The sequence below is a fragment of the Capricornis sumatraensis genome, chromosome 1, assembly GCF_032405125.1.
Source record: "Capricornis sumatraensis isolate serow.1 chromosome 1, serow.2, whole genome shotgun sequence".
In the NCBI taxonomy this organism is placed as follows: Eukaryota; Metazoa; Chordata; class Mammalia; order Artiodactyla; family Bovidae; genus Capricornis; species Capricornis sumatraensis.
In genome coordinates this window covers 61,982,753-61,996,057 of record NC_091069.1, presented here as the reverse complement: position 1 = coordinate 61,996,057, position 13,305 = coordinate 61,982,753, and the positions used below count along the sequence as shown (strand labels likewise).

At 43.9% G+C, this 13,305-nt stretch overlaps 1 protein-coding gene across 1 annotated transcript in view; it reads right to left on the bottom strand.

Annotated features, from left to right (window-relative positions):
- CCDC138 (coiled-coil domain containing 138) overlaps positions 1 to 13,305 on the bottom strand; it is a 31,054-nt gene that overhangs the window by 17,064 nt on the left and 685 nt on the right. The window contains exons 4-10 of the mRNA XM_068966805.1: positions 12,944 to 13,266; positions 10,375 to 10,502; positions 8,327 to 8,514; positions 7,536 to 7,694; positions 5,458 to 5,577; positions 2,350 to 2,427; positions 2,134 to 2,241 (exon numbers count right to left, since the gene is read on the bottom strand). Coding sequence (XP_068822906.1) covers positions 2,134 to 2,241; positions 2,350 to 2,427; positions 5,458 to 5,577; positions 7,536 to 7,694; positions 8,327 to 8,514; positions 10,375 to 10,502; positions 12,944 to 13,266 — 1,104 coding nt within the window. The remainder of the gene's footprint in view (positions 1 to 2,133; positions 2,242 to 2,349; positions 2,428 to 5,457; positions 5,578 to 7,535; positions 7,695 to 8,326; positions 8,515 to 10,374; positions 10,503 to 12,943; positions 13,267 to 13,305) is intronic.

The window sequence follows — 13,305 nt, the reverse complement described above, 5'->3', positions numbered from 1 at the left end:
GAGAGGCATGAGATGTTTTAGACTTACTAAAGGCAAATTCTTTTGGGGAGTTGGAAATTATTAGTATAGTGCGTTGGTTAGGAATTATATTGGTGAAGGGTTTTTCATTTGTTGTGTCAATAATTGCTGCTAATTCCCTGCTCTGGGTGGGACAAGAATGTCTCAAGTCAAACCTCTCTGCTGACAGACTAGCTTGTGTGACAAGATTATCCATACTCCTGCCACTACTCACATGATTGTTTTCTACCTCTTAACCATAAACAGCACAAAGAGTTTTGGAGTATTTTGAGAGTCTTAATTAGCATAGGGCGTTTCTCATTGTTGAGTCAATGATTGCTGCCAGGCCTCCATATCCTTAGGCACCTGGGAATATATGAATCAATGTATTTGGAATACAGAAAAGGAAATATAGTAGTTTTTAAGGTTAGCAATACTAGACTTTTTGAGTTAATGAATTTTCTCTTTTGTAATAGATCACTGTACTTTGTTATAAATCACTGTGTCCTTGCTATGTAAAAATGTAACTTTATCACTATCTTAAGACTAAATAGATCTTAAGGGGAACATTGGTGAAAGGATTTTCATTTGTTGGGCTGATGTTTGCTGCTAAATCTCCATGTTCCCTGCCCTTATAATGAATATAACTAGCATATAGGAGAAATAAGCATTAACCTTTAAGATTAATCATGTTAACCTTGGGTTAAATAAATTCCTTTCTTGATTGTAACTCACTACACCCTCACCCTATAGGAATGTAACTTTATTTGGAGGGTGGTGCCTGGTTTAAGAAAAAACACTCTTGGGAGAAATAAGTTTTTTGGTTATCAGAAAGAAAGGATCATAAAATGTCAACAGGTCTCATGGCCAGAAGATGATGTAATATCCCTAAGACCTTTTTTTATACATTTATGTGAAGCACCTGATTTTGATAAAGGTCAGGACTGCTGACCCCCGCGTGACTCTGTATTCATCCCTATGTGTAACAAAAGGTATATAAGCAAACCCCAAAATAAAGAAATCGGATCAGTTTCCGGAAAGACTGATACCCCCATGTTGCTTCTTTCTTGCTCCCCGTTTCTCTGGCTGAATTCCAAGTTATTCAGCCTCTTTTTCTCCACTAATTTTCCTACTACACTATCCGTTTCTAATCGCTCTATATATCTGTGATTAAATATGTATTTTTTCCAAGGACACCGACGCCGTTCCCACCTTCCAATCACCCTGGATCCACCGGGGCTGGACCCCGGCAAATCTCCACTTTCTCTACTTTTAATTTTTTTTAATTAAAAATTTTTTCCACAACTAGAATCCTCTTTAATAAAACATGGAAATTATGTAGTAGGGAAAAGGGTGGGAGAGTTAAATAGGACCTCTTCCAATCACTAAGCCCTCTGCACACAGCCTGTGTGTGGCAGACAGAGGGTTTGGGTGTGGGGAGGCAGCAACAGGCTGGAGCAGCCCTTTTGGGAGTGGAATGTGGGGTCCAGGCAAGTCTGCAGTGAGATATTACTACCACCCACTGGAAAGATGAAAATAAGAAGGATTGGAAACATCAAATATGGGCGAAGCTATGGCACAATAGAACAGACTGCCAGCAACGGTACAAATAACATGACCACTTGGAAAGATGAAAATAAGAAGGATTGGAAACATCAAATATGGGCGAAGCTATGGCACAATAGAACAGACTGCCAGCAACGGTACAAATAACATGACCACTTGGAAAGATGAAAATAAGAAGGATTGGAAACATCAAATATGGGCGAAGCTATGGCACAATAGAACAGACTGCCAGCAACGGTACAAATAACATGACCACTTTGGAAAACTGGCTGCCACCCCAGAAGTTAAACCTACGTGTACCTATGTGAAATTTCAGTCTTGTCTTTATTTCCAAGAGGGATGGAAACATATGTCCACAAAGAACCCTGTACACTGATATTCTTAGCAGCTGAATATTTTGCTCTGTTTTTAAAACAAAAGCATATTTGAAATATTATGATACTTTTCTACAAAGAAATTATTACGGTGAATACTTCCATAACAAAAAGAATGTATGATAAATTGGAAAAAAAAGGAAAGAACAAAGAGAAAAATGTCCTGGCTTTGCAGTAGAGAAAATTTCAACCATACCTTACAAGGTTTTGAAGCTGGTACTTTTTCCTGCTTTAAACTTTTTGCTTCATGAGTGGCCTGGGGATTGCCCTTCAGTCTCTGTATTGTCATGAACTCGTACTTCCTCTGCAACAGTACGTTATCCACGAATTAAAGAAAAATGGTATCAGAAGTGAGACCAAGGCAGCCATTTCAGATTTCACTTGTGTCCCAAGAGCAGAGCAGGTTCCTTACCTGTAGATTGTCTAAGCGGGCTTGAACTCTTTTGGCCTGAACTTCCAACTTCCTGTTTTCTTCACTCACTTCATTCAACTAAAGCAGGAAAACAACAGACATTTCAATAGAAACATCAAGCTGATTTCCTAGTCAAGTTTTCCCAGGATACTATCTTATCTGGTCTATCATCAGGCAACACAACACACAGAGGCAGCACCCGCGATTCAAGATCACAGCAAAAACCACCACTGGGCCTAAAACATGTAGAGTGTCTAGAAAGTTTACTTCATTCTATGAAAAACGTGCAAGTCTCCTAACATCTTAAATGAAAAGACATTTTAACAGGGAATGTCCTTTTTCTGAATTTTCTACTGAACCATAACATACATACGAGAAAATGCACAAACCATGTAACAATGTAGTCAATTATTGGGACTGGAGTTAATGTCTGCATAACTCAGGAAAAGTGCCTTCTTCACCGTAGGGGGTTTTCCCACCCCACACGCAACACAGCCTTCAACTTCTTTCCATCCTCTTTAGTTGCTTTTTAAATAGCATTTTGCATGCTTTGTGTGTTCTGTGTATGTATAATCTCTTAGGTTTATTCCTGCACAGCCAATGCTTCTTGATGCTGCTACCTATAGCATCTTTCAATAAACAGTATCTGGTTATTACTGATATGCAGAAATACACTTGCTTTTTAAAAAAATTTATCTTTTTAATTGAAGGATAAATGCTTTTACAGAATTGTGTTGGCTTCTGCCAAACATCAACATGAATCAGCCATACGTATACATACGTCCCGACTTTTACTGAACCCATATCTGGAAAGTCTCCTGAATTTGTTTAATTCTAGTAACTTATCTGTATGCTCATCTGGACACTGACTACATCTGTGCATAATCACGTCATCAGAGGATAATTCTTATTTCTTCCTTCCCAATCCTGACCTCTCCTTGCTACACGGACCAGGACGTTAGTACAAAGATCCCCAGAATCAGGAACAGTGAACACCTTCCTTGTTGTGATCTCAGAGGGAAAAGATTTCAGTAACTTATGTTAAGTGTGAGTGTTGTCAGGATTGTTTCTTTTTGTAGATACTCTATGAGAATTAAGTTCTCTTCTACTCCTAGTTATTATCTTGAGTTGGTGCTGAATTTTAAATCAAAGAATTATGATTCTTCTCTTTTTATCAGATGATGTATTAATTTTCAAATGATAAATGACCCCTGTATTCCTCAGATAAATCCACTGAATGACATTATACTTTTTAGGTAGCTTTAGATTCAACTTGCTGATATTAAAATTTTTGCATCTATACTCATTGGAGACTGGCTGCATTTTTCTTCTTGCGCTGACAGGTTTAGACTCAAGGTTCTGCCCGGCCTCCTATGACAGGAAAGAGAGCCTTTCTCTTGTATGTTAATCACGTCTGTGATATTTCCTCCAGGAATACTGCTCCTTCTTTGAAGGTAAGGTGCCTTATTTGTCTCTGATTTTATCTTTACCTAAAGTTTTCACATCTTAAAACAGCATACCAGTATGGTGTTCCTCAACATTTATCCTCCTGAGGGTTAAGAGAATTTCTTAAATCTGTGGGCTGGTAGGTTTCACCAACTTGTGGATATTATCCTTTCACATTCTTCCTCTCTATCTCACCAAGTACTTTGGGAACTCCCATGTTAACTTCTTCACTATGCTCCCTGCGCCTCTCAGGTGAAGTGTCCAACCTTTCACTATGCCTATCAACAGGCTCCACCCCTTAGCAACGCACACATCCACCCCAGTCACTACACACTCACCAAACGCATGCCAGACGATCAGGATCACAGTCACCTGAGAGCCAGGTGCGGGCGACAATGCACCTATGCTAGCAATCAGAAACTTCTCAAGAGAGCGAGATAAGACTGCAGCGGGAGAACACAGTCTCTCCAAGGATAAGAGGGCTCCAGACAAAGTGGGTCAAGGGCACACTCACTGCAGGAGGGCAGACAGTTCGGAAAAGACGAAGAATCAGATCCAGTGAGAACTGGGGACCTGGTTATCACCGCCATGGAGACAGGTTACAACAAGCGGGGACTACAGAAATTAGGGAGACAGAAAAGAACACACAGCTGGCCTAGGAGTTCGAGGTGCAAACGCTCCAGAGTCCACATTCAGCCCCCTGCTGGAATCCATAAAGTTTCCCACCCAGGGACTCAGCTGCTAAAATGCCGAGGTTCACCCGTTTGTGCTCATCCATGCCTCCCTGGGGCTTCCCTGGTGGCTCAGAGGTGAAAGTGTCTGCCTGGAATGAGGGCAACCCGGGTTCGATCCCTGGGTCGGGAAGATCCCCTGGAGAAGGAAATGGCAAGCCACTCCAGTACTCTTGCCTGGAGAATCCCATGGAGGGAGGAGCCTGGTAGGCTATAGTCCACGGGGTTGCAAAGAGTCGGATGTGACTGAGCAAATTCACTTTCACTTTCTTTCATGCTTCCTTCCCCACAAACACACCATCACTCTCCTCTCCCTCTTCACAAAGCCCTGCACTTCAAAACTGGCAAAATGGAGCAAAAAAAAAAAAAAAAAACAATTAGCAAGAACCTAGTGCAACCTGAGTCTGACGGAGCACTGAGCTGACCCACAGCTCTGCATACATAGTACAGTGCAGTGTGACACGGTGGGTGTGAGCTCACCACAGCTCTCTACACATAGTGCAGTGCAGTGTGGCGCGGTGGGTGGGAGCTTGTGCTCCCGGCACAGGATCCACACACAACAGACCCTCCAAAAGTACACGGTGGTGTGTAACAGCCAGGTCAAGAACAGCACACAGCTACAACTCAGCACCTGAAGTCCCCAGGTTAGCAGGTTTCCTTTCGCTTGTTTTTAATCTAGCCACTGCTCTTAACAGTTTGAAAAATTCCAAGTTGTCAAATAGCTCAGCTAGTTGTCAGAACAGATGATGAGAAACCAAGAGCTAGCTTAACTATTTTGTATTCAGAAGTATTTTATAATAAAGCTAACAAATAAAGATGATAATCAAGGTTTTCTCTACACAGAATATGCTCTAAGATTCTGACTTGAACTGGTTAATCTATACAGTTCTGAGAATGTCTCATAATCTAACACAAATAAACTAGGTCTTACCTGTTTCTTTAAGCTATCATTCAATCCTTTCAATGCATCAAAGGAAGACCTCAGCCTTTTGCTTTCCTTATTTCTCTCTTTAAGAACTTCAGTTAAGTGCTCAACTTCCGCATCATGTTGCTAGGAGGGAAAAATAGAGATTCAACATCACTAATGCTACTGAACACAAGTTACATATAAATTATAACTCCCTGCGGCTTCCCTGGTGGCTCAGTAAAGAATCCGTTTGCCAATGCAGGAGACAAGGGTTCAGTCTCAGATCTGGGAAGATCCTACATGCCTCAGAGCAACTGAAGCCCTTTCACCACAACTACTGAGCCTGTGCTCTAAGTCTGTGCTCCACAGCGAGAAGTCACTGCAATGAGAAGCCGCCTGCACACTGCAACTAGAGAGTAGCCCCGCTCACCACAACTAGAGAAAAGCTGGTGCAGCAACCAAGACCCAGTGCAGCCAAAAACAAATATATAAAATTACAAGAAATAAATAAAAAATAAAAACTAGGCTTTAAAAAAAATTTACAACTCCTTGAATCACAAGGATTTTAATCAGTATATTTAAGCATAATGGCTGACACTGCAAGTAACTTATAAAAACTGGATAATCAACCAACTTAATAACAAAGCATTAAAAATATGTTAAATACCTATTAAAACATATTATACAAATTAAGTAGCATTAAGGCTATTTTCTGGTCCTGCTCAGAAAAATCTCCAACAGAAACTCACTGAAATAATTTCTGACATCATGGAATGATAAAGGAGTTCTGATCCTTTTAGGAGACTAGTTAATTATTCATAGCTTTGTGAATTAAAATTTAAGGTTTAAATTAGCCCTCTGGAGAAGAAATATTCCACACATAGAACTGTTCTCATAAATTAGCTAAAATTGTTGTACATCTCAGAAAACTTAAATACATAATAAAATTTCCTAAGCCCCAAGCGATTTGACTTTCCTTAACCAGTTTCATAAATATTAAAATAAATTTCCCCTATAATTATATTCAAATAAGAGCACGTTTAGATTTGCAAATACTTGCATAGTTTCTTTCACTTTTTACTCTCAGATTTATTCATACTCTATTAAAACAAGTAAATTTCCCAAGAAATCAAGAAACTGATTTCCTTCTTCCAAGTAATCATCCAGGTCCCACTAAAATAAAGCAGTTAGCTTTATACTTCCTATGAGCAGCAAAGAGACAAATCCAGAGAGAAAGAACCAAGGCTGAAATGAAGATGGAGTGCATGGAAAATCCAAGCTCGTTAAAAAAAAATCAGCTGTGTCAAATTTTACGGTTACATTAAACGACTCCTTAAATAACTCAGACATGGCCACAAGGACAACACTTATTTTAAAAGTAATATTAACATTCTCAGCTGTGTACATTTTCCACCTCCAGAAGATATTAAGACCATTTGACATGGGTTCCTTTTCCAGAAGGATAAGCCCATTGCGCTCTGCTTCTCTTACTGATCACAATTAAAGCCACACAAAAAAACACAGAAAGCAACTACTAAGGAGTCAAAGGAAAACAAGCAGGGAGTTGCAGAAAGGAGGAAAAACCTGGGCAAACAACCCTCGAGGGGCTCTGTTTCCCCATTTCTCCAACAGCCTTGCCCCACGGCAGGCCCTGGCCCTGCTAATTGCGGAGAAATGGATTTGCTTTCTAGGGCTGGAAACAGAAGAGGGGACCCATGATCCATGGACGTGCTCAAATCCAGCTCAGCCCTGAGCTGGTGAAACCAAGAGGCAGAGACAGGAGCTCAGTTGACAACAAGCCCACCCCGACCCCCGCCCAACACCCCACAGGCATGTTAGGGACCAAGAGCATCACAGCAAAGGCTGAGAAGCCCAGCCTCAGGCTCCCAGTGGTGCCTGCACCACACAGGCTCCAGAACAACGGCAAAGGCTCTGGGAAATGAGTGAACATGACAAGACACAGCCTGAGCCCAGCTGGGCACAGTACTATCAGGCTTCACTATCAGGCTTCCAGAGGCTACGCTAGGATCCCAGGTCTACAGAAGATGAGCCACGTCCAGAGGAATGTTGCAACCGGCCTCTGCAGTCAGTGCCACGCTCACCTCCTTCATGATCTGGAACCGCATGAGGACCTCTTCTCTGACGTCTTTCACTTCACTCAAGGCACCTTCATGTCTGAAGAGCAGCTCTTCCCTCTCGACCAGAAAACGTTCTCGCTTCTGAAGCTCCTCAGCGAATTCCTGCTGGGCTGCGGTCTCACACTGTGGGGAAGGATAGAATTAGTGCTCCGGGAAGCTCACTCCACTGAGCATGAGCCAGGGGAGCGCAGAGCAACGACCACACAGCACGCGGGAACCCTGCAGGCTACCAATGCTGGGATCGGCCAGGAGACTCCAGGGCGAGGACCTGAGAGAATCCAGGGTGCAGACAAGGCGAGCACCTTGGCGAGACCCCCCACTTTCCCTCCCGGCTCCCCGTCGCCCCTTGGAAGAGCCCCTCCAACATTCTCCCTCCAATCAGCAGAAAAGGCTCCAGTGGAGCCCAGAAATCCTCTCACATCCCCTACATTCCCACAGCCATGCGAGCCTCCCCCAGAGCCCATCAGCTCCCACAGCCTCTGAGCAAAACAGAGGGTGAGGCCATGGCGTTACAAAGGGAGGCTGGGCTTCCAATGCCTTGGCCTTCTGACCTCCCACCTGGACAAACTTCTCTAAAACATTGTCCTGGTTCGCTGCACCCTCCTCAGTGCACTTCAGTCTGGCCTCAACTCCCATCCCCCCTGAACCAGCTTCCACATCACTGACCCTCAGGTCCGCTTCAGCCCTGGCTGCACCCGTCCCTCCCTTCGGTCCCCTCCTCCCTGGCTGCCATCCGGGCAGCACTGAGTCCACACCTGCAGCTTCTGGTGAATCTGGAGCAGCTCGTCGTAGATCTGGCTGACCTGACGGGGCTGCAGGCCTGGCTTCCGTGGGGCCCTGGACGCAGGGGAGCTAACATGCTTGGAAGGGGAGTCGCTGCCATCACTACAATAGTCAGCCCAGCTCCTTGAACGTGAGGCCACATTAGCTTGCCAGGCATTGGCTAAGAGAACAAAATTTAAATTAAAAACTTAGTTTACAGTTTTAAATATCCTCATTGTATTGTTAAAATGTTTCAAGTACTATATGATGAAAAAAAGGAGGACTCAGCCAACGGTTTACATTTAGAAAATTTGGGTGGAAGCCATCCAGAAATTCTCTGTGGCCTTTGTGCAACTTCTCTGTAAATCTAAGACTATTTAAAAAGTGAGTGGGTTAATTGCCTTGACAAAGAGATGGAGAGTTACCTCAGGAGCCCTGACACGTGCCCTTTGCTCCCTTACACCAAACTAACCACCAATCCAAACAGTGTTCATCACCGCTCCACTTCTTTGACATTTAAAAAATTATTCGTTTTGCTTGTTTTAAAACTTTATGTGATGTCTGTAATTAATCATATAATTACATAATCTCTATAACCTCCTCTGTTAAACACCGTACTCCTGTGTTAATGATGGCAGCAGGTTCATGACCCTCCATGGCTTTAGCCTTTGACAATACCTTGTGACCGCCAAGCTGCACTGTTTACACAGAAGCTGGGGAGCCTTGCTCCTGGCAGCCATGGTGAGAGCTCCTGCCGTTACTGTGCACATTCAACTGTGTGTCTGACTCTGAGACCCCATGGACTGTAGCCCACCAGGCTCCTCTGTCCATGGGATTCTCAGGCAAGAATAATGGACTGGGTTGCCATGCCTTCCTCTAGGGCATCTTCCCAACCCAGGCATCAAACCCTTGTCTCTTAAGTCTCCTGCATTGGCAGGTGGGTTCTTTACCTCTAGCGCCACCTGTGATGCCAAATCAGTTACCCAAGTACCCCCTGCCCCCGCAACCCTGGCAGTGGAGGTGAGCCCCTCCCGCACAGCTCCTCCCCGGCACTGGGCTGTCGCACTCATGCTCTGCTCACAATGAGCAGGGACTTTCACCTGCACTGGCCCGCAGCTGAGGAGGAGCCCCAAGCTTTAAGGATGGGGTCTCCATGGTACCCCCCATCTTGGACAGACTGGGGGAGCCAAGATAAAAAATAGAAATTTTTTAAAAAGAAAGTGTTTCCTGTTCCCCAGCTCCACAAGCACCCTTCAAGGGAAACACTCCGTGCTCTGACTGTTTCCCCAGGCTCCCAGCCCACCAGCCCTGGGCCGGAATATTCCTTAGTTCTATTAACTTTTAAACACACTTAACATTTTGTATATTTTATCTTGTATTTTCAGTTGTTTCCAGTGGGAAAATCCACCACACACATGCAGTCAGGTACACAGAGAGCAACTGCTGACTCAGGGTGAAGGAGGCCAGGCCTCAAGTGACCTGGCCTGTTTTCCTAAAAGGTATAAGGGTTAGTCACCTACTACCACAATCTTAGGGCATGCCAGGTGGCTCAGTGGTAAAGAATCCACCTCCCAATGCAGGAGACATGGGTTCAGTCCCTGGGTTGGGATCCTCTGGAGGAGGAAATAGCAACCCACTTCAGTATTCTTGCCTGGGAAATATCTTGGACAAAGGAGCCTGCAGTCTGTGGGATCACAAAAGAGTCAAACATGACTTAGCAACTAAACAACAACCACAACCCTACTTCCTAAGAAATACTGACAAGAAAAAGAACTGAAAAGATTATAATATTCATGGATTATTAAGTGATTTTTGATAAACTTCGACGGTGTGGAAATTCTACTGGAAAATCATTAAGTTTATTATTCTCTTCTCCTTTAACTTAATGACAAGCACAGCAACCAGTTCATGGCTTACAAAGACCCAGGACAAAGAAATGCACACCTTGAGAACTAGGGTTACCACTGCAGGGTAAGCTTTAGTGCCCTACTTGACAGAGCTGCTGTTTAAATGACTGTTCTGAAATGAGCATTTCTCTTACCTTTGCCTGTCTCTTTAAAGGACTGCCTGTTTATTTTGGAGGTACTAACTCGAGAGTCACTGCCAGTGAACTCTTCTTCTGTTTCTGGTTCTTTCAAATCTTGAAAAGAATCCAGTTCATCATCTAGGCTTTAAAGAAAAAATCAATCACAGCATTCTGGAAGATTTCTATAGCCATTTAAAGAAGGAGAGACTGCTTCAAATAGTAGCAGCATAACAATTGAAAAAAACGTAACAAGTAAACATTTTTTAAAATGCAAAAGGAGAAACTATAAACTACCAGTCATGACGCTAAAAACTCACATGTGTGAACTTTCCTCACATTCAGACATGCGCAACTGCAAAGTACACCCTTCCTCCTGACCCCGTATTGCTGTGAGGTGGATCGAACAGGCTCTGTGTCTCTAATTCCATTAACAACTACAAGAACGAGTGTTGAAGGTGGGGAAACTGAATCTTAAGTTAAATAACCGACAGGGTAACTGACAGGTGACATAACTAGCAAAAGGTGAAGCAGAACTAGAATCCCAGATGTTCTCTCCAAAAAGATCATCTGAACGTTGGCATTTCCAGAGCCAGCTGTTCAAAGGGAATACGCTGTAAGTGACAAAAGATAACTTAAATTTTTCAGGAATTCTTTGGCAGTTCAGTGGTTAGGACTCTGTGCTTTCACTGCCCAGGGCCCAAATTTAATCCCTGGTCTGAGGACTAAGATCTCAGAAGCTTTGCAGCACTGCCATAAAGAAAGAAAAATAAATTCTAGCAGCTACTTTAAAAACATAAAAAGACATGAAATTTTAACAGTGTATTATATTTAATCCAATATATCTAAAAGATAATCATTTTAGCATACAATCAATATTAAAAATAAGATACTTTACATTCTTTTATCTATCTTGAAAATGCAGTGTTTTTTACTTACAGCACAACTTAGTTCAGACCAGCCCCTTTTCAAGCACTCCATAGACAAAGGTGCTGGGCAGCCCTGTAATTCCACAGGGACTGGTGGGAAAACTGTCCAAAGTTAAAACCTTTCGCAGTCCTAAAGCTTCAACTTGACACCATACCCAGACCATTTAAAGAAGATAGAACTATCAGTTCAATATAAGAAAATAACTTCCATGAACTTATAATTTTCAGCAGTTTTCTTTCTCTATAATCAAACTTGGGACAGCAGGGAGATCAAACCAGTCAATTCTAAAGGAAATTATCCTGAATATTCATTGGAAGCACTGATGCTGAAGCTCCAATACTCTGGCCACCTGATGTGAAAAGCTGATTCATTGGAAAAGACTCTGATGCTAGGAAAAACTGAGGGCAAGAGGAGAACGGGGCAACAGAGGATGAGATGGCTGGATGGTATCACTGACTCAACGCACTAAGTTTGAGCAAACTCAGGGAGATGATGGACGGAGAAGCCTGGTGTGCCGAGGTCCACGGGGTCGCAAAGAGTCGAACATGACTTAGCCACTGAACAACAAGCACAACAATAATCAAACTACCCATGTTTACATCTTTCTTTAAAAAATATTTTATTTGGCTGTGTTGGATCTTAGTTGTGGCATACGAAATCAGTTGCTCCGCAGCATGTGGGATCTCAGTTCCCCAACCAGAGATCCAACCCACATTCCCTGCATTGCAAGGTGGATTCTTAATCACTGGATCACCAGGGAAGTCCCCTCATGTTCATGTCCACACCTTGACTCCAGATCAACTAGATGACTCTGTGAGTGCCAAAGGAGACCACAGCGACGGTGATGACAGTGGTGCACCTGAGTGCCCTTCTATGTACTGAACAGCATTCCAAGTGCTTCACATGGACTAATAATCAGAAAATGAAACAATGCAAGCTCCAAGATATCAATCACAGTAACAATAGATATTTTAGGCACAATGTTTTTTTCCCTCTCCACAATTACCTCAATGCTTGTCTTTGTATATGCCCACAACTTTACAGTTTAACATCATCTCAAAATGCTTGTTCGCTTTCGATACCTTAGCATTTCTTTCTGCCACATATTTTTGGCATTAATAATATTCAGCTTAGAACATTATTTCACCTTACCTTCCACTGGTTTTACCCAGAGTAAACTCTACAAAACTGCTGACCCCTCACAGACCAGCAGCACATGGTGTAATATTCTGTAGGCCCCAATCCCAGGGCTGACCTCTCCCATCTCTCTCTGCTACCTAAGTATAGCACAGTGCTTACCACAGCAGGAGATACACCATACCGACTGCTTCTGAACCAACTTGTAGTCATTTTTATCTTAGTTCCTTATTAAAAAATAAATAAGAGAGCAAAGCCTTCTTTTGGGTCCTGGATGAAGAGCCATCTGTCCTGCAGTGTGAGTAACCCTGCATTATGTCTGCAAACAGGACGCTAGGCGTGTGGTTCCATCAAATGCTCAGGAACTAGCGCCCAGTCTCCTCCACCGCCCAGCGGGCTCCTCACCGCCGATGCCTTCTTCCACAGAAAGGCGCACACCAGGCAGCCTCCGCACCCCACCTTGCTTTAGCGATACCCAGGGACGGAGGGGGGACCCCCAGCAGGACTCGGGGTACCTTGCCAGTTCACCGTGAGGACACCGCGGGGGGACGCGGGGTGCCGCCTCCTCTCGTCAGAGAAACATCTCAACGACGGACCGACTTTATCTCCGCAGGAGAAGATGTCCAAATCCTCTGTGAACAGGAGGGAAGGCAGCCGAGGCGGCTCAGTAAGGTCCGGCACCGACCACCTAGTTCTCGGCTCCGCAGGTCTCCCGTCTGCGTCTCCGCCACACCGGCTTCCAGCAGACTGGCCTCCGGGCGGATGGTCAAACAGCGCGTAGTTCATCGCCTCCCCCGCCCCCACCCCGCACGCGTTCGCGGCAGGGACTCGGTACCGATGACCCTGTTCCGCGTCGGAACAGAAGGACCCAGGGGCCAGGCC